The 25,737-nt window shown below is 39.4% G+C and overlaps 1 protein-coding gene across 6 annotated transcripts in view; it reads right to left on the reverse strand.

Moving 5' to 3' along the window:
• The window catches only part of ANKEF1 (ankyrin repeat and EF-hand domain containing 1), a 40,354-nt gene extending 17,050 nt beyond the window's left edge, over positions 1–23,304 (reverse strand). The window contains exons 1-8 of one of the 6 annotated variants that reach the window (XM_070381987.1): positions 22,965–23,304; positions 19,782–20,317; positions 17,922–18,312; positions 13,602–13,801; positions 12,703–12,852; positions 11,042–11,165; positions 3,991–4,813; positions 816–1,042 (exon numbers count right to left, since the gene is read on the reverse strand). In XM_070381987.1, coding sequence (XP_070238088.1) covers positions 816–1,042; positions 3,991–4,813; positions 11,042–11,165; positions 12,703–12,852; positions 13,602–13,801; positions 17,922–18,312; positions 19,782–19,832 — 1,966 coding nt within the window. In that variant the 5' untranslated portion in view covers positions 19,833–20,317; positions 22,965–23,304. The other 5 variants (XM_070381986.1, XM_070381988.1, XM_070381989.1 and 2 more) reach the window with 5 other exon arrangements.
• Between the last annotated feature and the right edge of the window lie 2,433 nt (positions 23,305–25,737).

Here is a 25,737-nt window from a genome sequence, read left to right on the forward strand (position 1 = left end):
AGGTATATTCAAAAAGTCTGGGGAAGCTGGAAGTCACAAGTACTCTATGCAGATGGCTGGATATTATGACCCCTGTTACATCCGCAGGCAGGCCTAACAATACTACCTGTGACTCAGAGGCAGCCTGAAGCAGCCAAAGTTATTAAAGCTCCTTCAGATCAAAAAGAATCAATGAGTCCCACTCTCAAAACACCTCCACTTTTTCATGAAGAAAATTTATGACATAAAGTAGGCTTCCCATTTACTTCCTAGAAGGAGTCTTATTTCAGGAATTACTGTTTAGCTGTAGAAGGAATCTAAAGTCTACAGGGGCTTCAAACTATGCCAATTATTAGAAATTGACAGCTAAAACACTGTGATGACTCAAAATGTGATTTGCATACTGGTGTCAGTCTACATATTAATGGTATGGGCTCATAGTGAAGTAAGTATAGGAATTAAAGAGTAAATGTTTAGAAATTTTTATAGCAATTTTATAGAATTTTTGTCATTTGAATCCAAAGATTTTAAAAAGTTTGGGTTTGTATTTCATAGGGTTCTTTTTCCTCTTCATTTTTCTAGTAAATCATTTTTCACTGTGTTTTACAAAAGTCTCAGTCTACAATGAATTACCAACATAGAGAACTGATTCTTTAACACTAGTGATTTGAGAAGCACTAAGTATAAGATAAAGTTCCATAACATTTAACTCAGGTTAGTTTTTGCAACAGTAACTTAAGGGAAAACATGGTCCTGCAAGAAAAGATTTAGAAGGCTTGGGAATCTAACATAAATCCTCCTTTTCTAGCCCTAATCACCTATAATGAAACTCATACCTTTCCTATTCTCCAACTGGAATTTAGCACCGATGTCAAGTAGGTATTTTACAGTATCCAGTCTGCAGCTCTCAATGGCTCTACTTAAGGGAGTTGAGTTGTTGATTGAGAGGGCATCTACCACGGCTCCAGATTTAACAAGAAGCTCAACAATATCCTGTTGGCCAGCATGGCATGCAAAATGAAGTGGAGTCCACAGAAAATTATCTGTTGCATTAACGTTAGCCCTGTAAAATGATATAGATACAGAAGCTAAAAATACGGGTTGATTCAAGCACTGGAGGCTAAAAATTCTAAGATTTCATAGCTTTATTAAGTTGTTCAACTGTAAACCAAGAAAGATTTGGGTCAAGCTAAACTCTGTGCCATAATTTTTCTTGAACTGTGTTCTGCATCTGATAGTCAACTTTCTTTGTGTATATATACATTTTGTTTAGTTTAGAAGCTGCTTGGATCCTAGGGGCTACAATTTTTGTTAGATGTTAATATTGGGGAAAATTATAAAACTGGATCCAGTGAAGATCAAAGTTGACAGGAAATAGAAAAGCTACATTATTTCATTTTGTATCTACTTCCTCTGTATGTTATGAATTTATAAATACACCATCATTGTTAAAATTCTAAGCAATAAAATCTATCAAAAATTTTGTATCAAAAATGGTACAAATGAACTTATTTACAAAACATAAACAGACTCATCAGTTCATTTCAGTCGCTCAGTTGTGTCTAACTCTTTGTGACCCCATGAACTGCAGCACTCCAGGCCTCCCTGTCAATCACCAACTCCCAGAGTCCACCCAAATCCATGTCCATCGAGTCGGTGATGCCATCCAACCATCTCATCCTCTGTCATCCCCTTCTCCTCCTGCCCTCAGTCTTTCCCAGCATCAGGGTCTTTTCCAATGAGTCAGCTCTTCGCATCATGTGGCCAAAGTATTGGAGTTTCAGCTTCAACATCAGTCCTTCCAAAGAACACCCAGGAGTGATCTCCTTTAGGATGGACTGGTTGGGTCTTCTTGCAGTCCAATGAACTCTCAAGAGTCTTCTCCAATACCATAGTTCAAAAGCATCAATTCTTCGGTGCTCAGCTTTCTTTATAGTCCAACTCTCATATCCATACATGACTGCTGGAAAAACCATAGCCTTGACTAGACAGACTTTTATTGGCAAAGTAATGTCTCTGCTTTTTAATATGCTGTCTGGGTTGGTCATAACTTTCCTTCCAAGTAGTAAGCATCTTTTAATTTCATGGCTGCAATCACCATCTGCAGTGATTTTGAAGCCTAGAAAAATAAAGTCAGCCACTGTTTCCACTGTTACCCTATCTATTTCCCATGAAGTGATGGGACCAGATGCCATGATCTTTGTTTTCTGAATGTTGAGCTTTAAGCCAACTTTTTCATTCTCCTCTTTCACTTTCATCAAGAGGCGCTTTAGTTCTTCTTCACTTTCTGCCATAAGGGTGGTGTCATCTGCATATCTGAGGTGATTGATATTTCTCCCGGCAATCTTGATTCCAGCTTGTGCTTCTCCCAGTCCAGCATTTCTCATGATGTACTCTGCATATAAGTTAAATAAGTAGGGTGACAATATACAGCCTTGATGTACTCCTCATAGACTTCAAAAACAAACTTTGGTTACCAAAGGAGAATGGATAAATTGGAAGTTTGGGATTAATATATATATATTACTATATATAAAATAGATAATCAGTAAGGACCTACTGTTTAGCATAGGGAACACCACTCAATATTCTGTAATAATCTATATGGAAAAAGAATATGAAAAAGAATGATACATGTGTGTATATAACTGAATTTCTTTTCTGTACATCTGAAACTAGCACAACACTGTAAATCAACTATGTTCCAATACAAAATAAAGATTAAATGAAAAAATAAAAAGCAAAAAAAAGAAAATTAATTCTTTCAATTTCATTAAAAGCAATTTATCATTCAGAAACTATAAAAAGAAAATAAAATTTTAGTCCCATTTAAAATTCACTGCCCAAAACTTCAAATTATCATTAGTTGCTTTATGTTACCACTTGATAATAAACACATTTAAATCTTTCTTTGACATTAAACATTATAGTAATAATAACAATATCTTTTTGTCAAGTCTGCAACTACTGGGCTACTAAGTGCTTTACATATTTAACTCATTTAATCTTCAAGAAATTGTGTGAGCTGAGTTCCATTATAGCCCCATTATTAAAGTGAGAAAACTGAGGCACAAAAAGGTTTAGAAAGTTACACCAGGTTATTCAGGAATGGTAAAAAAGGACTTAAACCAGAGAAATTGCTTCTGATTAAAAAGTTAAATAAAATGTCATGCTTTGTTATCTTAAAGATATTTACAAATGAACCAAGGAAAAGGGAATGAAACATGCCTAGTCGTTATGTACATGCTAAGTCGCTGCAGTCATGTCTGACTCTTTGCAACCCTATGGACATTGCCTGCCAGGCTCCTCTGTCCATGGGATTCTCCAGGCAAGAGTACTGGAGTGAGTTGCCATGCCCTCCTCCAGGGGATCTTCCCAACCCAGGGATTCAACTGAGTCTCTTATGTCTCCTGTACTGACAGGCGGGTCTTTTCCACTAGCGCCACCTGGGAAGCCCACTTAGTCTTATGGCCACCATCAAATTATTTGATTTGTTGGGATGCCCTCAAAAACAAAACAAAACAAAAAAGCAGATTTAAAAATGACTCCATGTAAAATGAATACATTCTAAAGATCTGCTCTACAATACTGTGATCATAGTTGACAATATTGCACCGTACACTAAAAATTTGTTAAGAGGGTAGATCACATGCTATTTTTGACCACAGTAAATATTTTTAATTTAAAAAAATAAAAGGCACTCCACATCATCTAGGTAAAGCTCTGAGACCAAAATTGATTTGGGAGGCCGGGGATACCCGATCATAAGGCTTTTTCCACCCCTAGAGTGAAAACTTCTCAGCTTTCACTTTGGCATTGTGGTACATGCTCTTAATGTTCCCATTAGCCTGGTTCGCAGTATAAAGTCTATTTGTGGTCTAGATTTCAGGAATGAAGCCCTTTCTTGCCACTATTTAAATTCTAGAGTTAAATGTTTCTTAGTCTTCCTTTCACTTTCTTGAAATGTGAAGGCTCCCAAAAATCTAAATCGCACTCAAGCAAAAGACATACCCTTTTTCAAGAAGAAACTTGACTGCATCAATGTTTCCAGTGGCACATGCAGTCATTAGCGGTGTCTTGTAGTAATTATCCTTCATATCCACAGGTATTCCTGATTCAAAAGCCTTTTTCAGAGAAGCCAGGTCTCCCGCCTTGGTGATAAAATTAATGTTTGAAAAGACCTTCCCTGGATCATCAATATACCAAGCAGAGTCATCCTGAATGGGATGTTCTGGGGGGTGATCTCTGTTAAAGCGGTTGCAATCAGTTACATTCTTGTAGGTTTCGATCATGTAATAGGGCGGCCCACCATCACTGCGGCGTGGAAACACGTGGTCGGGGATGATACAGATGGGGAGGGGTAAAACAAACTTGCCCACTCTGGCTCTTTTGGCCATCCCTTTTTTCTTTTTCTTAGGCCCATAGGATCCCAAGACATAAGACTTACTTAAATATCTGGTCCCTTTAAAGAACTCGTTAATATTGACCCCTCCACCCCGGACTTTTTCGTGAAGTTGCGCTATAGCAGCCAGCTGCTCTGAGTTCACAAAATCTTGCCTCTCCTCCAGGGTCAGCACAAAGTCCTCCTTGGTGACTGTCCCATCGCCCCTGTCCACAAACGAGAAGGCTTCCCGAAGGAAAGTCTCATGTTCTATTGACCAATCGTGAAGTCTCAGGAACAAGTGCGGATTCGGATTTTTGACCCCTGGCCTGGCCAGTTTATTAGCGATTTGCTCCGCCCGCCGTATTTCTTTGCTGGCTGCTTTGAAGCCGCCTTCCTTAGCCAAGTTCCTGGGCGTTTTATGCTCCAGATTCTTCCATTTTAGGTCACATCCTAAAACAGGAAACATCATGATTATGAATGGTGCTGCGGCATCTGCCTGAGTTCACAAATGACATGCATCTGTTGTTGTTGTTGTTTAAATTTCCAGCAAACAGTCAAAAGTCGGTCCCCAAATTATTTGTATATAGAGGTGAGCAGTTATTATAATTACAGAATTAATATATGATTACTCTGCTCAAGGTTATGCGGCAACCTGGCTGGAGGGGAGTTTGGGGGAAAATAGATAATACATTTATATGTATGGCTGAGTCCCTTTGCAGTACATCTGAAACTATGATAACATTGTTAATAGGCTGTACTCTAATATAAAAGTGATTCCCTGTGGCTCAGTGGTAAAGAATCTGCCTGCCAGTGCAGGAGATGCAAGGGACTTGGGCTGGATCCTTGGGTCGGGAAGATCTCCTGGAGAAGGAAATGGCAACCCATTCCAGTATCCTTGCCGGGAAAATTCCATGGACAGAGGAGCCTGGTGGGCTGTAGTCTGTGGGGTCACAAGAGTTGGACAGGACTGAGCATACACACACTCAACTCATATATAAATTTAAAACTTTTAAAAAATTTAATAAATAAAAATTATTAACTTATATGCAGAGTACATCATGCAAAATGTCAGGTTAGATGAAGCACAAGCTGGAATTAAGATTACAGGGAGAAATATCAATAACCTCAGATATGCAGATGATACCACCCTTATGGCAGAAAGCAAAGAGGATCTAAAGAGCCTCTTGATGAAGGTGAAAGAGGAGAGTGAAAAAGCTGGCTTAAAACTCAATATTCAAAAAACTAAGATCATGGCATCCAGTCCCATAACTTCATGGCAAATAGATTGGGAAACAATGGAAACAGTGACAGACTTTATTTTCTTGGGCTCCAAAATCACTGCAGAAGGTGATTGCAGCCATGAAATTAAAAGATGCTTGCTCCTTGGAAGAAAAGTATGACAAATCTAGACAGCATATTAAAAAGCAGAAACATTACTTTGCTGGAAAAGTCTGTCTAGTCAAAGCTATGGTTTTTCCAGTAGTCATGTATGGATGTGAGAGTTGGACCATAAAGAATGCTGAGCACTGAAGAATTGCTGCTTTTGAACTGTGGTGTTGGAGAAGACTCTTGAGAGTCCCCTGGACCACAAGGAGATCAAACCAGTCAATCCTAAAGAAAACCAACCTTGAATATTCATTAGAAGGACTGATGAAGCCGAAGCCCCAATACTTTGACCACCTGATGCAAAGAGCCGACTCATTGGAAAAGACCCTGATGCTGGGGAAGATTGAAGGCAGGAGGAGAAGGGGATGACAGAGGATGAGATGGTTGGATGGCATCACCAAATCAAGGAACATGAGTTTGAGCAAGCTCTGGGAGATAGTGAAGGACAGGGAAGCCTGGCGTGCTGCACTCTGTGGGTCATATAGAGTCAGACACGACTGAGTGACTGACTGAACAACATTGTGAACACAAAAACTTAAGCTATAATTTTTTTCTTTCTGTGAGCTTCAGTTTGGTGAATTTTGAGGAAGATATTTTTCCAGTGAATAGTATCCATCCCCAATGGATTAAGAAATCAATCCCTGTAGATATTTGAAACAAATATCATATTAGAATACTTGCTAAAGAGGCTTCATGCCAAGTGGAAAAGAGTACAGATGGTATTTAAATTTGGAAAGAACCTGGATTCAAACAGCTTAAGCAGGACTTCAGGCATCTAAGATGCTAACTGACTCTTGTTTCTTTTGAATGATTATGACTGTCAATCTGTGTAAAATCTTAAACTATGTTTTATCTGTATTTTCCATGAAATTCATGTAATTTATATTGACCTGCTGTTTTGCAGTAAGGTCATATGAACAGCCTGTAAAAGTAATCTGCTCATCAAATCTGAAAGAATTTCAGTGTAAGAGTTGTGCAATTAGGCATTAAAATTCATTTTCCTTTTTTAGTTTCTGACTTCAAATGATGAGACCAACATTATATGTAAGCATTCTCCAAATAAATAAGCTTTTCTGAATGCATCAGGAAGTCTACTTAGTGGTATCAAGAAGGCTGTGTTGTCTGTAATAAGTGTCTTGAGACACTAAAAACCCATTATAAGTCAGACTATGAAGATATTCGTTCTAGTGTTTTGAATCTATGAGGCTCTTTTGTTGCCTTGCCAATATCACATAATCAAAAAAGATTCTCTAGCAATCAGTATCTTTAGCATCCAAAATGTAAAGGCAGCTGCATGTGAAAATATAACATCCCTCTCTAACACTTTATAATTTTATTCCTTATCAAAAAGAAAAATGATTTCAGCATTAATACTTCTGGCATTGTCAAAAATTAAAATTTCACATGAAGGCTGGTATATTTACTAGTGATAGGAAAACTCAAAAAGAGTACTTGGGACAAAAAAAATTATATAATTTTTATATTGGACAGTTTGAAGAATAGTGTGACTTATTGGGAAAAGGACCTGAGCCTTGTCTCCACAGTATAACAACTCAATAGTGTAATTCCATAGTCATCTTGAGTATGCTACTTTTACTTAGCTTTTTCACTTGCTCAGGATGTCTGGGGGTTTATCTGCCATCTCCCAGTTCACTCGTGTACTCACCCCAGCACCAAGGATCAAAGGGTTTTAAAGCTGCTTTATCTTGCCACCTTCTGCTCCTAGTTTCCTCCCAGTCAGCAATTTTGTGTGGAATAAAGACTCCCACATCCCAGCTTAAAGATATGAAGGCATTTTCCCGTCCTTTTGATTTTGTCTTCTCTTTTATCGTTAGTAAATACAGATCCATTCATGCCCTCTGTGATTTACACTCCTCTGTTGCTGAGATACGTGACTTTCGGCTGACTGCTGTCAAAAGCCCCATGAGGAGATCCCTCCATGGGGGCTTCAAGAGAGATAATCTAAACTCCCCACCACTCCCCTGGACATGGCCTCACACTGCCTACAGGGAGGTGTAAATTACTCCAGGGACAAGATCAGGAACAAAAGTGGAGAGTATTGAGGAAGTAGTAGTAGGAAGTAGTGGGAGAAGAATCCAGCCTTCATATTTAAGGATAGAAGAGGCTACACCCAGGGAGTTTACTCAGAAATGAGCATTTCGTGGCTAACGGTTTCCAGGTGCTCTGACTGCCTTAGATCAAGATTCTTAAGGTGGAAGTATAACTGATAGCACTCCCCTGTGGAACTAGGCCACCCATATAGCCCTGGTGAAGCAGTTGTACTTCCAAAGATGCTAGGGAACTCAAAACATTTTCAGACATTCGTTTCAGAAACAGTCTAGTCTTATGAGTCTGCCAGGAGGATCAATCTTTTCTGCATCACCAGGCAAGGCCTTTGGCAAGCTTTGGCCCTGTACATCTCAATTTGCTTTCTCTGACTTTATCCCAGAAGGACATAAATGGTAGAGTATATATTGAGGGATGGAGAAGGCAATGGCACTCCACTCCAGTACTCTTGCCTGGAGAATCCCATGGACAGAGGAGCCTGGTAGGCTGCAGTCCATGGGTCGCTAAGAGTCGGATACGACTGAGCGACTTCACTTTCACTTTTCACTTTCACGCATTGGAGAAGGAAATGGCAACCCACTCCAGTGTTCTTGCCTGGAGAATTCCAGGGACGGGAGAGCCTGGTGGGCTGCCGTCTATGGGGTCGTACAGAGTCAGACACGACTGAAGTGACTTAGCAGCAGCAGCATATATTGAGGGATGTTTGTCCCAATAAGAAAAGAGTCAGCATGTTAAAGTTGAAGAAGCTTGTCTCAATCTGGGTAGATCTCTAGTTTTCAGAAATACACAATGTGAAAAATGAAGTGTCAGAATAATCTGCTGGTGGTGAGAGATTTGGAAACAAGATTTGAAAACTGTCTCTTCAGAGACAGTTGATGAGGGCAAAAATTGCATGTGGTACATTTTCCATTATCTCTTTATTTTAGGGGGATGGGGAAAGAATGTGAGCTTTGTTATAAGGTAAAAAAAAAATATCAAAGTGAATCAGTTACTACACCATTAGTTATGCAGGCATGTTAGTCTTATTTATAATGTTAGTGACTTCAAAATTTCTATGCCTGCTTAGAAGACAGGAAAATGAAAGTACTTTTTCTGCTCTATTATAGAGCTGCTGAACTTTAAGTTTCTATTTCTCATAAACTGGAAAAAAATAACTCACTACCATAACATTCAGCAGCATGCAGTTCCCTCTCTAACAAAGAGTTAATAACTTTGAATGTCCGTTTAATTCAATTCAGTTCAGTTCAGTCCAGCTCAGTGGTGTCCAACTCTTTGTGACCCCATGGACTGCAGCGTGCCAGGCCTCCCTGTCCATCAACAACTCCCGGAGGTTACTCAAACTCATGTCCATTGAGTCAGTGATGCCTTCCAACCATCTCATTCTCTGTCAACACCCTTCTCCTCCCGCCTTCAATCTTTTCCAGCAGCAGGGTCTTTTCAAATGAGTCAGTTCTTCTAATCAGGTGGCCAAAGTATTGGAGTTTCAGCTTCAACATCAGTCCTTCCAATGAATATTCAAGACTGATTTCCTTAAGGCATGTAATTAACACAAAATTAGTAAAAATATTTAAACTTAATTGGCTAATATTGCTATTTAAAATTTTAAAAAATATTACTGTTTTAAGGAATTGTTGCTGTTTAGTTGCGTCATGTCTGACTCTTTTGTTACCCCATGGACTGTGGCCCGCCATCAAGGTATTTTCCCAGCAAGAATGCTGGAGTGGATTGCCATTTCTTTCTCCAGGGGATCTGCCCAGTGTAGGTATTGAACCTGTGTCTCCTGCTTGACAGGTGGGTTCTTTACCACTGAGCCACATGAGAAGCCCTTTTTAAGGAATACATTAAGCTATGCATAATATAAAGGAACGGAGAAGGCAATGGCACCCCACTCCAGTACTCTTGCCTGGAAAATCCCATGGATGGAGGAGCCTGGTAGGTTGCAGTCCATGGGGTCACTAAGAGTCGGACACGACTGAGCGACTTCACTTTCACTTTTCACTTTCATGCATTGGAGAAGGAAATGGCAACCCACTCCAATGTTCTTGCCTGGAGAATCCCAGGGACAGTGGAGCCTGGTGGCTGCCGTCACACAGAGTCGGACACGACTGAAGTGACTTAGCAGCAGCAATATAAAGGAAGCCCCAGTGGCTCAGTGGTAAAGAATCTGCCTGCAATGCAGGAGGCACAGGAGACCCGAGTTCAATCCCTGAGTTGGGGAGATCCCCTGAAAGAGGAAATGGCAATCTATTCCAGTATCACATGGACAGAGGAGCCTGGCAGGCTACAGTCCATAGCGTCTCAGAGTCAGACATGACTGAGCGACTGAGCACACACAACATACATAACATAGTTTATATTCTCAAATTAACAGTTATTTAAAATATACAGAAAAATCTAAAGTAATAAATATTACTTTATTTATTCAAATATTTATTCAAAATATTAGTTTGAAATATTATATTTCAAATGTTCCATTAAAGTTTTAATTTTATTTAATGCTTTTTTAATTTTACTTAATGCTTCTCCCACAAATATTTCCCCCATAATTTAAAATTACCCAAAATGTTATCTTTGCACTTGACGTGATAGTATATTTTCAAAAATAAAATAATTAAGAATTCGGACTAAAGACATGGTTTCTAGTGTTTGTCCTTTTTTAGATTGATGCTGCTGCTGCTGCTAAGTTGCTTCAGTTGTGTCCGACTCTGTCTGACCCCACAGACAGCAGCCCACCAGGCTCCTCTGTCCCTGGGATTCTCCAGGCAAGAATACTGGGGTGGGTTGCCATTTCCTTCTCCAATGCATGCATGCATGCTAAGTCGCTTTAGTCATGTCCAACTCTGTGCGACCCCATGACAGTAGCCCACCAGGCAACTCTGTCCACGGGATTCTCCAGGCAAGAATACTGGAGTGGGCTGCCATTTGCTTCTCCATTTTAGATTGATATTTACATTTTAAAAAATAAGCATCTTAGTAATTGGTTGACTCATAAATAATTCTCTTTAGATTTTTAATAATAATCTAAAAATACTTGAGAAATGGATTTGTATTACTTTCTAGGTCAGATTTATGTTTTAACAGAGGGTAAACAAGAAAAAAATTTAATTTTCTTTCTACATATATATGTGAGATAAGCAACTGATGTTGACATGCTGAAATTCTCTGCTTGTCTACAATGTGGGAAAATCATAAGTTCTTTAGACATGAAATTGGTAGACCATTTACCTCTCTGAGCTATATATTTACAGCAATCTGCGAAACCACCCATGGCAGCATAATGAAGTGGTGTGTTGCCATTCATTGCAATCAATCCCATGTCTCCGTTGTATGCAAAAAGAAGCTTCAATATCTGCAAAATAAATAGTGGATACTGTAGAGGAATAAGAATGTACGTTTACCGGCTGAAAATTCAGGCCTAGACCTGCTATCCAGAGTGTCAGTTTGAATTAAATTGAAAGGAATTAAATAGAAAACAAATTTTAAAAATTCAGTTCCTTACTTCACTAGCCATAGTTTAAGGACTCAAAAACCGCATATGGTACTGTAATTGTACCATATCGTACAGCCAGATGCAGAACATTTCCATCACTGTCAGAAGTTCTGGAGCAGGGATCCTCAGCCTGCAGGATCTAATGCCTGATGATCTGAGGTGGAGTTGATGTAACAATAATAGAAATAAAGTGCACAATAAATGTAAAATGCTTGAATTACCTTGAAACCACAGCCACCCCCTGCTCCTCCCACAAGTCCGTGGAAAATCTGTCTTCCATGAAAGCGGTCCCTGGTGCCCAAAAGGTTGGGGACCATCTATCTGGAGTATAGAAAACTCTATACTCAGCTGGGCACTACCATTTTGGTAAATTTAGGCAACTTTAGAATGCATCTGCTGCTGCTGCTGCTGCTGCTAAGTCTCTTCAGTCGTGTCCGACTCTGTGCGACCCCATAGACGGCAGCCCACCAGGCTCCCCCGTCCCTGAGATTCTCCAGGCAAGAACACGCAGACTGTGGCAAATCAGGGGAGCAAATTCTTTACCAGACAGATGTAATTTCTACTGTCATTTATACTTTTATTGCAGGTAAGAGACCCAGTGACAAAAGTAAAGATAATGTTAGAACTCAGAAAAGAAATTTTAGATATAATTCAGAATTTTTAAAAATAGGATAGCATTGACTTCTAGTTTGTTTCTGCATTATCACTATATGTATGAGATATCTTTTGTTGATATATCCAGATAATCAGAATACTTAACAGTTAAAAACTTAGGTGAGTCATTAGATGTACTTGAACATCAAAGAGATGAGATTAGGCCTTGTTCTCCCCCAAATTAGATCATACTGTATTGTAAAAATTCTCATATGTAATGGAGTCATAAAACAGAGTAGTAGTATGTGGCAAAACTTTTCAGTTGTTATAACTGAAAGAAAAAAGTGAAAGTGTTAGTCCCTCAGTTGTGTCTGACTCTTTGCAACCCCATGGGCTGTAGCCTGCCAGGCTCCTCTGTCCATGGAATTCTCTAGGCAAGAATATTAGAATAGGTTGCCATTTCCTTCTACAGGGGATCTTCCTGACCCAGGGCTCAAACCCAGGTCTCCCACATTGCAGGCAGATTCTTTAGGGTCTGAGCCACTAGGGAAGCCCAGTTAAGAATATAGAAAAACATTATTAGTAATATTAAGAGTAAATTAGCAAACAGATCAAACTGAATAAAGAGCTAAAATAAGCCTTGAAGGATAATATCTGGTATGAAATACAATTCTGGAATTATTTTGGAAAATCAAAATGCAGAAAAAAATCTTATCAGTGTAACTTACACTATATTTTAAGATGCTGAGGAAAAGGAGAATATTTTTAGCAACAAATTTTAAAGAATATAGTAGATTATTACATCAAAAAAGCCTCCTTTGGCGGCAAAGTGTGCAGCATGATGTCTGTCATTGTCAAATGCATTCACGTCCCCTCCTCTTTCCAATATCCCTCGAACTAGTTCTGTCACTCCCTCTCTTGATGCTTCCATTAAAGCCGTGCGACCTGTGGACTGGACACGAAACAGACCAGATGCTGTTTATCCCTGTTATACTACATGACACATTCAGTATAGACATGGTCTAAATCCATTTGGCCTTAGAGTCACACTGACATTTTCAGTTTTGTACAGTTTTATTGGTTTCATGTAACAAACAGGAAACATGAAGTCAGTAAAATGGGTCAATGTATAAAATGTGGAATTCTATAATCAGAGTCAAGGTCACACTAGATTTTCCTATGAGAACATCATGCTAAAAAGTGCAGTTTCTTGCCAAGAAAGTAGAGCAAAAAGGGAGAAAAGAGGGTAAAACATATGCTAAAATTAGGCTACAGGTGTTTTCTAATGAGAAGACAATCTATTTTTATTGTTGGGAAATGACAATTAAAAGAAAACTCAATAAAATTAGCCAAGTGAGGAGAGGGAGCAAAATAATTAAGGGAAACAGCAGAGCTACCTATTTTCTTCAGATGATAAATTTTTATTAGGCATCAGGAATATCTTTTCTATTTCTTGTAATGATCTTTTAATATTGTACATAATAAATACCAATTTTTCAAACATAATTAGGAAAACAGGCCATAGAATCATGGCCATGCCATATAAAGATAAAGAAAGTCTATGATTTTAAAGCATTTTGAACAGAAATGGAAAGTCTGTAAGCTAACACGATAATTTTACCACATTCAAGTGAAAAAATACAATAACAGGATTCTGTAATTGAAAAAAAGGAATATTTATAATCAGAGAAATAGTCTTACTGTGTTGATAGCATTTGGATTGGCTCCTTTTTCCAAAAACGTCAGGCACACATCCTTAACATCATGTGCTTCTTCACAAGCTCTAAGGAATATTGGCTTTCCTTCACAGGTACAATTGTTGACATCCGCACCATGTTCCAAGGCAATCAGTGCACACCGATAATGCCGCTTAGTAGGTAAAATGCAGTAAAACAAAATACCTGCAGAAAAATAGAATCCCCAAAGAACAGTTAACTAGTAGTCTCTCTACATTTGAAGCAGATAGGAAGGAACAAATAATAATTTTAAAATTCATAATTAGCTAGTTGAAGGTGAGATAGAGCAAAGGCATTTATGCCTTGGTTTTCTGTCTGAAATCAATGGAAACACCAAGACAGAGAAACCAAAAAGGAACCCCAACCTCTGATAAGAGCTAGAAAACAGTCATAACCAAAATGTGACAGGATCTTGTTTGAGAAGAATCTGAGTGCTGGAATGTGAGCCCCTGTTGACCTTGGATATTTGGCATCCTACAATCTATACACCAGCATCCTCCTTAGAATATGCAGGAGTGTGTGTGCCCGAGGGTTACTGGTGGATCCCTGGACCCCCTTTGAAACTGCAGAGTGGTAAGGGAGGTAGTACTGAATGATGAATTGTGTACACTAGCCACGTTTACAGGGAGCAGGCTGCCTGTGCAGTTGCAGTGAGAAGAAAATGTAGATGGCAATTTGTTCACTGCAAAGAGAAAAATGCTAACTCCTCGTATCTGGTATCCGTGACATACAGACCCTCAACATAATCCATGTCAAAAATGTACTACAGACCAGGAGTACTGTTTATAAACCCCGGTCAGAGTTTTCTTAAGAAACCCAAGTAAACAGCAGACAAACTCCAAACTGACTTTGTAATGACTTCAACTCTAAAAACAGACTTCATTCCAATAGGAACAGTAACCAACAAAAAACCAGCATACAACCTATGAAAAAAGTTACTGAAAGAAAAGGAAAGGAAGCTGACAAACACTAGGCAAAAATTATATTATCAAACAACTATACCACATGAAAATCATTGACTGATCCATTACTGATAACAAAAATTTAAATATAACTTTTTCTGAAACAAAAATGTAAAGGTAGACCAAACCAAAAAGATAAATAGAAGGAAAAGGTGAATTTGAGCAAGTATATATTATAAAAGAAATGGTAGAGAAAAATAAAACCACTAAAGAAATGAAAGTCACATGGAAGCAGGAGAAAGGAGAGCAGACACTGCCAAAACCATAGTCAGGGACACGGAGGAAAACGTTGAAAGAACTTGAAAAAGATCCAAGAGTTTAAATGGTCTAGAAAGGCAAATAATACTTAACATGTATGTAATTGGTGTTCAATAAAAGACTAAATGGGACAGAAAAATGGAAAGATATAATAAAAGAAAACCCTCTTGAAGCAAAAACCTAGATCTAGCAGCAATATACTGGATCTCAGGAAAAACTGATTAGGAACAATACATAATACGTGCCTAGACAAAACTAGATAAACAAAGTGTCCTGTAAGCAGCCAGTTAAAAATTCAAGCCCTCTCTAGAGAGAAAATGTCAAGTTTGGCTGCAAGACTTTGGCACAGCAACATTCAGTGCTAGAAAATAAGCAAAGGAGTTTTACAATGTCACTCGGGAAAGAAAACAGGGAATTTTTAACACTCAGTTAAGCAATTGTTTATATAGAAAAGAGATGAACATATAAACTTAAAGATTCAAGAAATCAAAGTATATAAGCCCAAAGGAGTGAGCTAAACTACTCAATGACAAAAATGAGTCTAACAGGAGATCAACAAGGAATATGTGACTAAAAGACCCATGATAGATGCTGAATCCCTTCAATCATTGAATCAAAGCTCAATCACTTTGGGAATTCTAGATACAGAAAATAAAATTGTAGTTCACAATGAGGGAGGTGGGAGGGGGGTTCAGGATGGGAACACGTGTACAGCTGTGGCGGATGCATGTTGATGTATGGCAAAACCAATACAATATTGTAAAGTAAAAATAATAATAATAATAAAATTAAAAAAAAGAAATAATAGGGAAATTTAACAAAACTTGTAGGGAAGAGAGGAAAGAAGAGAGTTTAAGCATTCAATTTTCTTTATCTTTTATTGCAGGAGTTTTGAGATATTATTAAAAACAGACAAAAGGTATGAAAAGAATCATTGAAAGAACTAAAATGATTATAATTTACTAAAATTAGATACTGGAAAGGAGGTGACGGGAAGAATTCTTGTACCAATCTCATCTTTCATAGGAAAATATCAATGAACACTGTTTAGCATGCTGATTTGATAAACAGAGGTTTATGTACATGTAAAGCTGTCAAGTTAGCCATTAAAAGAACTAGAAACAGACCATTAATTTTAGAAAATATGAGAAGGAAGATATACACACATATAACAAAACAAAGATCATATGGACCATAGAGAAAATTATTTTTGCATGTATTTATCTGTATTTATATAAATTAAATATATTATGCTTTTATAGAATAAAATAAATGACAGTTCTATAGAGCATTTGGAAGGAATGATGCTAAAGCTGAAACTCCAGTACTTTGGCCACCTCATGCGAAGAGTTGACTCATTGGAAAAGACTCTGATGCTGGGAGGGATTGGGGGCAGGAGGAGAAGGGGACGACAGAGGATGAGATGGCTGGATGGCATCACCGACTCGATGGACGTGAGTTTGGGTGAACTCCGGGAGTTGGTGATGGACAGGGAGGCCTGGCGTGCTGCGATTCATGGGCTTGCAAAGAGTCGTACATGACTGAGCGACTGAACTGAACTGAACTACCATTAAAATAAAAATACAATTTATGTGAAAATCAAAACTGAAATATATTTCATATAAACACGCATCTGAAATAGTTACTCAAACAGTTAAAAACAGAAAGATGGTCAAGGATATGTTGAAAATCAAAGACAGAGAAGCCATAGCAGGCAAGAGTGAACTGACACAACAACAATGCAGCAAGTCCAGGTTTTGTTGTTGTCATTGTTGTTTTGGTTCACTTTTGCCTGTTATGACTTCTCTGTCTTTGATTTTGCATTTTCAACATGTCCCTGACCATCTTTCTATTTTTAATTGTTTGAGTAACTCTCATTTTTCAATCTTCATTTCATGTATTTTTATTTTAATGGTAGAGTTTATCCAGTTTACATTTATCTAGATGCTCCATAGAACTGCCATTTGTTTTATACTATGACAGCATCACTTGCTCCGTTCCCCCACCTCCCCAGTCCACAGAAAAATGGTCTTCCACAAAACCAGTCCCTCGTGCCAAAAATATTGGGGACCACTGTTGTATAGGGCTTTGAAAGGCTTCTGGGTTTTTTTAGAATGAAAACATTAAAAAATACATTTGACTCATGAGTGCATTGAATAATTGAATAGTTGTTCCTTTTCTTTGTCCTCTTCTCTTGTTATAAGCAAGTCACTTATCAAATACCATGTCCACAGAGAGTTATGAAAGCAGATTCTGTTCCTGTCAGAAAACATTAATTAATGGTATAAAATAGGATTCATTTTCTAATGTGGAACTGATGTTAATGGCTTTGTACTTGAAGAAATTCTTTGGAACAACTGATTAAATCTACCAGTTTATGTTAAGCCTGGTGGTAATTTTCTTAGTAATTTTCATGAGGCTGCATCATGAAAGATGATGCACAACCTTGAATTGTTTGGATAAGAAGCTTCCAGATCGTGGTCTTAAGACGGGGTTTGGGAGGGAAAGAGTGAGACAGTGCTGGCTCGCCTGAATAATCACAGACATGTCATATTTCTATGATTAAGTCATATTTCCAAATATAGTTTTAAAACAACTGATAGAAAGTTTGGAGCTTATGTCAGAATCCACCTTAGTTCCTCAAGTTCTCAAATGCAACTACTTTCTACATAGACTGCTCTTGAGAGCAAAACCCTAGCTCAAGTATTACTTGAGGTTCTAACATGTCAAATTCTAAATGGATTTTATATTTTACAATAAGTGATTATGATTATGGAAATATCAGTGTGTCATGTTGAAAGTTCTCCACATTAAAAACAAAAAGATTAATTCTAATATTTTTTCTCAATGAGAAAGTTCTCAGAACTGGTTTTCCTAAGAAACATCTACACTGTTTTCAAATTATGGGAAGATATGAGAGTGAAAATCTAGCCTCTCAATACTACATGCCATGAGTAACTCCCTTCTAAAGTCTGAAAGCAAACAATGCATTATATTGACTTCTAAAGTTAAGAAAAAATGCAAATCGAATTGCATTTACTAGATAGAATGCTAAGAGTTTTTACCTTTTCCTTCATTATCAACAACAGTCATATCGGCTTTTGCTTTGGCTAATATTTCCATGGACAATTCGTGGCCCAGTTCTGCAGCCCTCATAGTCGGAGTACAGCCCATTTTGTCTTGCACATCAGGGTGAGCACCAAGGCTCAGGAGAAAGCTGACCATGTCGATGTCATTGGAAACTGAGGCTAAGTGCAGAGCACTGTTTCCATTGACTGGGTCTGTGAAATTGATGAGTTCAGGATATCCGAGCCTGGTCAACTTCTCTATCTGCTTCTTGTCTTTGTTCCGAACACACTGAAGAACTTTGTAGATCTGCAGGTTCTCAAGTCTCTTATCTGCTAAAGCCATATCTGACCAGCTTCTTGCAAATGCCTTTGTGGGCCAAACCAAAAACTATAGCAGCAAAAATCAAAGCAAAACATAGAACTCAGAGTTACTTTTTTCATCTTGATTTTGACTACACAGTATTCTAAGGCTTCCCTAAGAAGAGATGCTATTTCCTATGAAACATTATTACCATAATTTATTGTAACTAATTTCATGAAAGCAGAAATTACACATAAGCACAAAAATACTCAGCTAGCATAATGTTAAAATATTTCAAAACAAATCTTCCATCATAAAGTAAACTGGGTATGCAGTTTTCTTATTATCTCATTTAATCATCCCTCTTTGATACAGCCTTACCGTTTACCCATGAAGAAGGTGAGGTCAACTAAACTGCCAAGCTTCCCACTAAAATGCTCTGTATCAGCACATCTCTCACAGTGTAGAGAACACACAGATTTCAGCACTTTAAAAATGCTGTAAAGATTGTGTAGAAATGTGAGCTGCTCATTATAAACAGGAATCTCTTGAGCTCTGGGAAATACCAAAGATGTGATGGATGATTCCTATTTTATCTTATGTGGGAATGAGGCAGGTAAATGATTGAGACGCAACTGTAAATTTTCATAAATAATCCCACTAAGTTGCAATGAGCCTTCTAATGCATAATTTTATCTCTTATTGCTTATTCAATTCCAAAATACGTTATTTTGGGTCAAGTAGTAGACCACGTTGTTGTTGTTCTGTTGCTTGTGTCCGAATCTTTGTGACCCCACAGACTGTAGCACGCCAGACTTCCCAATCCTTCACCATCTCCTAGAGCTTGGTCAAACTCATATCCATTGAGTCGGTGATGCCATCCAACCAACTCGTCCTCTGTCATCGCCTTCTCCACCTGTCTTCTATCTTTCCCAGCATCAGGATCTTTTCCAATGAGTTGATTCTTCACATCAGGTGCTAAAGTACTGGAGCTTCAGTTTCAGCATCAGTCCTTCCAGTGAATATTCAGGACTGATCTCCTTTGCTGCTGCTGAGTCACTTCAATCGTGTCTGACTCTGTGAGACCCCATAGACGGCAGCCCACCAGGCTCCTCCGTCCATGGGATTCTCCAGGCAAGAACAATTAGGATGGACTTGTTGGATCTCCTTGCAGTCCAAGGGACTTGCAAGAGTCTTCTCCAACACCACAGTTCAAAAGCATCAATTCTTTGGTGCTCAGCTTTCTTCACGGTCCAACTCTCACATCCATACATGACTACTGGAAAATCCATAGCTTTGACTAGACGGACCTTGTTGGCAAAGTAATGTCTCTGCTTTTTAATACACCATGTAGGTGTGTCATAGCTTTTCTTCCGAGGAGCAAGCATCATAATTTCACGGCTGCGGTCACCATCTGCAGTGATTTTGGAACTCAAGAAAATAAAATCCGTCACTGTTTCCATTGTTTCCCCATCTATTTGCCATGAAGTGATGGGACCAGATACCATGATCTTAGTTTTTTTAATGTTGCGTTTTAAGCCAGGTTCTTCACTCACCTCTTTCACCTTCATCAAGAGATTCTTTAGTTCCTCTTCACTTTCTGCCATAATGGTGATGTCATCTGCATATCTGAATTTATTGATATTTTTCCCTGCAATCTTGATTCCAGCTTGTGCTTCATCCAGCCCAGTATTTCATATGATATACTTTGCATATAAGTTAAATAAGCAGGGCGACAATATGTACTCCTTTCCCCATTTTGAACCAGTCTGTCATTCCATGTCCCATTCTAACTGTTGCTTCTTGACATGCAAACAGGTTTTGCAGGAAGGAGGTAAGGTGGTCTGGTATTTCCATCTCTTTCAGAATTTTCCAGTTGTGATCCACACAGTCAAAGGCTTTAATGTAGTCAACGAAGCAGAAGTAGATGTTTTTCTTCAATTCTCTTGCTTTATCTACGATCCATTGGATGTTGGCAATTTGATCTCTGGTTCCTCTGCCTTTTCTAAATCCAGCTTGTACATCTGAAATTTCTTGGTTCACGTGTGGTTGAAGCCTAGTTTAGAGGACTCTGAACATGACTTTACCAAGCCTGTGAAATGAGTGCAATTGTTAGGTATGAAATTAAAAAACTCTTGCTCCTTGGAAGAAAAGCTATGACCAACCTAGACAGCATATTATAAAGAAGAGACATTATTACTTTGCCACCAAAGGTCTATACAGTCAAAGCTATGGTTTTTCCAGTAGTCATGTATGGATATGAGAGTTGGACCATAAATAAGGCTGAGCACTGAAGAACTGATGCTTTCAAACTAGAGTATTGAAGAAGACTCTTGAGAATCCCTTGGACAGCAAGGAGATCAAACCAGTCAATCCTAAAGAAAATCAACTCTGAATATTCATTGAGAGAACTGATGCTGAAGCTGAAGCTCCAATACTCTGGCCACCTGATGTGAAGAGCCAACTCAGTGGACAAGACCCTAATGCTGGGAAAGACAAAAGGCAGGTGGAGTAGGGGATGACAGAGGATGAGATGATTAGATGGCATCACCAACTCAATGGACATGAGTTTAAACAAACTCTGGGAGGTAGTGAAGGACAGGGAAGCCTGGTGAGCTGCAGTCTGTGGGGTTGCAAAGAGTCAGACATGACTGAGGGACTTCTACTTCACTTCACGTCCTGCCCCTGGAACCTCTTGTTCCCTCTGCCTACAGTGTTCTTTGCTCAGAATTTCTGTTGGCTGGCATTCTCACCACTCAAATTGCAGCCACAATGTTACATCATCCTTTTGGTTTATTTTCTTCACAATATTAAGTAAAACATTTCTATATATAACATCTAGAGACCTGAAAATATAGATATATTCCATTTACGTACTGTTTGTCTCTCCCACTAGTAGCCAGTATTCATGGCATAGAAGCTTTATATTTTGATTATCATTGTCTCTCCATCACCCAGAACCTGACTTCTATGAGGCAGCCAATAAATATTTGCTCAATAAATGATGACTGAAGGTTAAAAACTTGAGTGGAAGAAACAAAGAAAACGCCTAAGTTTCTGGTTTGAGCAACCTGCCTCTGAGATGGAGTACTCAGGATGGGATCCAGATTGGTTACGGAGTATAGACGGCTAGCCTTTGAACATGCTGAATTAGACTTCACAAGGGGATGGGAAACCTTATTCAGGCAGAGATCTGAGTCTGGTGCATGGAAATGATGAGGTTTTTGGCAGTTGCAGTCAGTCCACGACTGGGTGAGGGCAAGGAGGAAGGTGTTCCAATAAGTGACCACCACAGTCAGATTTGTGCTGGGGCCCTTCCTTTCTTCCTCCTCTTCTGCCTGCTGTTTATACTTTGTGCTTCCTCTTTTGCTGTGGAAAACATCAGCTATCACATGGCGTGTGGCTTTAATGTTCTGCTTGCTGTAGCCCCTCTGTTCCCTTCTAATCTGTTTACAATGTGTGATGGACTAGGAATTGATGAGGCAGTTTGTTAGCACCATGTGTATAAATAGGCTCCCATTAAGTCCCAAGCTGCTTGAGAACTCATCCTCTTGGCCTTTGTTGCTTGGCTTGGTGACATTTATTTTCACTGGCATTTATGGCTTGTTGCATTATTATTAGCCTTTTCTGGTTAGGTGCACGGTTGTCTTACCTCATACATACATCACATACAGAATAGGATAAGATGCTCCTCTAAAGCTTATTGCTTACACTGAGTTGATGCAACCTCATTTGTGAGGATAGAGACATGCTTCAGGGTTGTCTCTGAGTGCAATGCCCCTACAAATAACTAGCAGCATATGGCCTTGTCCAATTAAGATACAAGGATGACTTAAGCAGCCCATAGGTCAGTTTTATGGCTTGCATCTCTTGGCGAAACCTTGGAGATGCTGAGGAGAGAGCAAAGGCCTTGTGTAGTGCTCTTTGCTACCAACTGATAAGACTGACCCCCTTGGGGGAAACAGAAATCCTGCCCTCTTAGTCCTGGGTTGCTCGTAGATTGTATAGCATCTCTGATCCTCAGGAGGGTCACAACATACACACACATCTCAGTACGTCTGTGTGGCCCTGGAGCATCTTGGCAAACCCCTATCTAAACATCCCTGTGGACAATCTCAAAAGGAAGTGGGAATAATGGAATTCCTCAAATTGAAGTTCATGTTTGGAGTCTGGATATTCTGAAATCATATGGAAATCTACAGGGTGTGTGTGTCCAGGTAAATTTTTCCCTTGTAGGGAGAGATCCACAGAGCTCACGAACTTCTCAAAGGAGCCTATGAGGCAAGAGTGATTGGTTACAAAGAGGAGAGGTACAGTGAAAAGGGTGTACGATGGGAAACCAGATCTGTTGCTCCCCCGCCCCCACCTTGTGTTTCCTCCTCCTCTGCAACATTATCTACACAAAGGAGTTGAATAAACCTTGACAAGTCACCTACCTAGTTTGTGCCTTGGTCTCTTCATCTGTGAAATGGGGATAAGAATACTGCACACTTCACGGACTGTGTGAAGCAGAAATGAGGTCAGCTTTGTAAAGAATTTAGCCAAGTCTCTCCACACAGGCTGGCCATGAATAAATCAAACATCTGTGTTTCAGCTCATCCATAAGCCAAGGTTTACATTTCGGGTGTTCTTTACTGTTCCCTACAATTTTAAGTCTCAGAACAATCTAGAAGGGAGGGAGGGTATGATGTAATTTCAAAAGAAAGTCCAGGTGACAGGAACGAAGGTGCCGAGCTCACCTCTTAGTCGCCTCGAGGATCAGGAGCCAAAGATGTCATCGCCCCGACGCGCCTCCTCTCGAGGGGGCGGGTTTTGGCGCGGGTCCCAGACGCGACCTGGGCTCCCCCAGCCCGGCTTGGGCGGCCAGTCGTGAATGGTGTCCCTTTGGGTAGAGCAGGCTAGCAGGCTCGCGGGCCAGCGGGGAAGCGAGTGTGTGTGTCCTTGGGCTCCGGACCCGCCGAGGGCGAGCGCGCGGCCCGGTCTCCGCAGGGGGCGGGGGAGGGGCCAGCGGCCCCGGCCGATTGTGAGGTCCGGCCGAGCGAGAGAGGCCTGCTGCCACGGCAACCGGCCAGGTGCGCGGGGCGGGGCGGCCGGGGCTCGTCTCCGCCCACTGCCCGCCGCCCCGCCCACGGGGTGGCCTGGTCCTGAAGGGGGGCCCCGACAAGGATGCGAGGTGTCAGCTCACAGAGCGGATGGCGGGGGCCCTGGGGCCCTTGCTGCCGTCTCCAGGAGGCCTCCCTTCCTCAGCCTCTTCTCCCACCTCCTGCTCTCATTCAAAAAGTAATTTAATCAGAAAGGTAAAGCTCATATAGCATGTTAGCCGCTCAGTCGTGTCCGACACTTTGCGATCCCATGGACTGTGGCCCGCTAGGCTCCTCTGTCCATGGAAATCTCCAGGCAAGAATACTGAAGTGGACTGCCATTCCCTTCTCAGGAATGGAAGTCAGGTTTGGAACCCAGGTCTCCACTGCAAGCAGATTCTTTACTGTCTGAGCTACAGGGAAGCCCCAAAGCTCATATAGCATTGATTAATTAAATTAGTTAATTAAACAGTAAAGTTAAATGAAAATACAAGGAATTATACAATAAAATGAAAAGGAAATCTGCCTGTCAGAGGAGACAACTGCTGTAGATTTTACAAATTTTCTTTCTCATGGATCCTAGAAATGTTCTTTTCATACTCTAAGAAATACACACACACACACACACACACACTTTAAAAGATTTATATACAAATGGGACAAAATATATCATGGAGATAATTTTATTTCAGGGCCTACAAAGTTGCCCTAATATCCCTACCCACCCCCAACCTTCTGACACATTCACACTATTTTGGAGGCAAAGTCTGAAAGTTTTATTTGTTTGTGTGAGTATAAAATATGTATGCTTTTTAAAATAGTATGTAATAGCTTCTGATGAAAAGCAATATTTCCTTACCCCATCTATCTTCTAGTTTACACTTTATTTAAAAATATGATTGAGGACTATTCCATGAACACAAAACAGCAAGCAATTAATATATAACACATGAAAAGTATGAAGAAAGAAACCATACCATGGCTAAGGAGAAAGCAGTCTGCCTTGATAGCCTGGGTTTTTTCCTGCTATACTGCATCTGCCCTTTTCTGACCTCAGAGGTAACCACTATTGTGAATTTTGTATTGATCACCCCTGGCTTTTTAAAAATGTGTTGCTTTATATGAAGACTTCCCTAAATAATATGTATTTAATATTGCATGTTTTAGGAATGTATAAAAATGGTATAGAATAGTGTATTATTGTTTTGATGATTTTTTTCAACATCTTATTTTTGAAATGTATATTTTTTGATAGGTTTAATTGTAGCTCCTTTATCTTAACAGCTGTAAACTCTTCCGTTGTATCACCATTCCATTCCCCTTGTAAATCTGTTCTACTACTGTTATGTATTTAGGCTGTCTCCAGTATTTATTATTAAAAGCAATGATGTTATAATCATGTTTGTACATGTCTTTAGATTCTCAAGTTCAAGAGTGTCTTTAAGGTATATACCTAAGAGTGAAATTCCTGGGTCATAGGTCATTTATAAAGTCAAGATAATGTCAACTTGTTTTCCATGTGTGTATAACAATTTAGATTCCAGTTACAAGTATGTGTCTTAGCCAGACTTTGCTTTTATTACACTTTTAACTTTTTGCCAGTCTATTTCATGATTTTATTTTGTATGCTCTGATTACTAATTGTTAGTCTAAAAGCTTGATTGTGTGTATCTATTTATTGGAAAGCTACACTATTCACCCTCAAGCAGGCACCACACAACTCAGATTATTTTAATAGAATCAGGGCACCATTTCTTTTATTACTGTTTCTCAGTATAGGGAAAGCCTCACATTTGGGTTTGGCTTGTTAATCTAGTGGGGTTTGGCAGTGAAGAGGAAGTCAGTCACTTGTCTCAGTTTGTAAAACCAGAATATTATGAGCTAGCCTTACAAGCCATAAAGGAAATAGGCTTAACATGAATGATCTCGGGAATTCCCTGGCAGTCCAGTGGTTAAGACTCGTGTTTTCATTGCCAAGGGTGAAGGTTTGATCCTGGCAGGGCACGAACCACAAGATGTGGCCAAATATAAAAAGCAAACAAACAAAACAAAAAAACAATTAATGAGCTCATCTTGGCTCTGGTGGACAAATGTGACTGATTCTTGGGGAATACTTCAGTAGATGAACAATTCAAACTCTCTATTACAGGTCATCAGGGGATTTTTATCACAGTAGTATTCCTCATTCTGGAGACAAAGTTGATGTTGATGTTCAGCTCTGGAGAAGGTTCCTAAAGTTATTTGAGGATTTGGTAGGTTTGGGAAGAGACACACCTTGAAGTCCAAGGGAACAGACTAATCATTTGTAAACTATGCTTGGATTTATCAGAACTCTTAGCAAATATTCTGAGTAGAAGTTGGGCAAATGTTTGTTAGTCGATCAAGACCTTGGAGATAAACAAAGCAGTCTGATTCACTCTTATAAGATGGT

This window comes from Bos mutus, chromosome 13 (genome assembly GCF_027580195.1).
Source record: "Bos mutus isolate GX-2022 chromosome 13, NWIPB_WYAK_1.1, whole genome shotgun sequence".
NCBI classification, from domain to species: Eukaryota; Metazoa; Chordata; class Mammalia; order Artiodactyla; family Bovidae; genus Bos; species Bos mutus.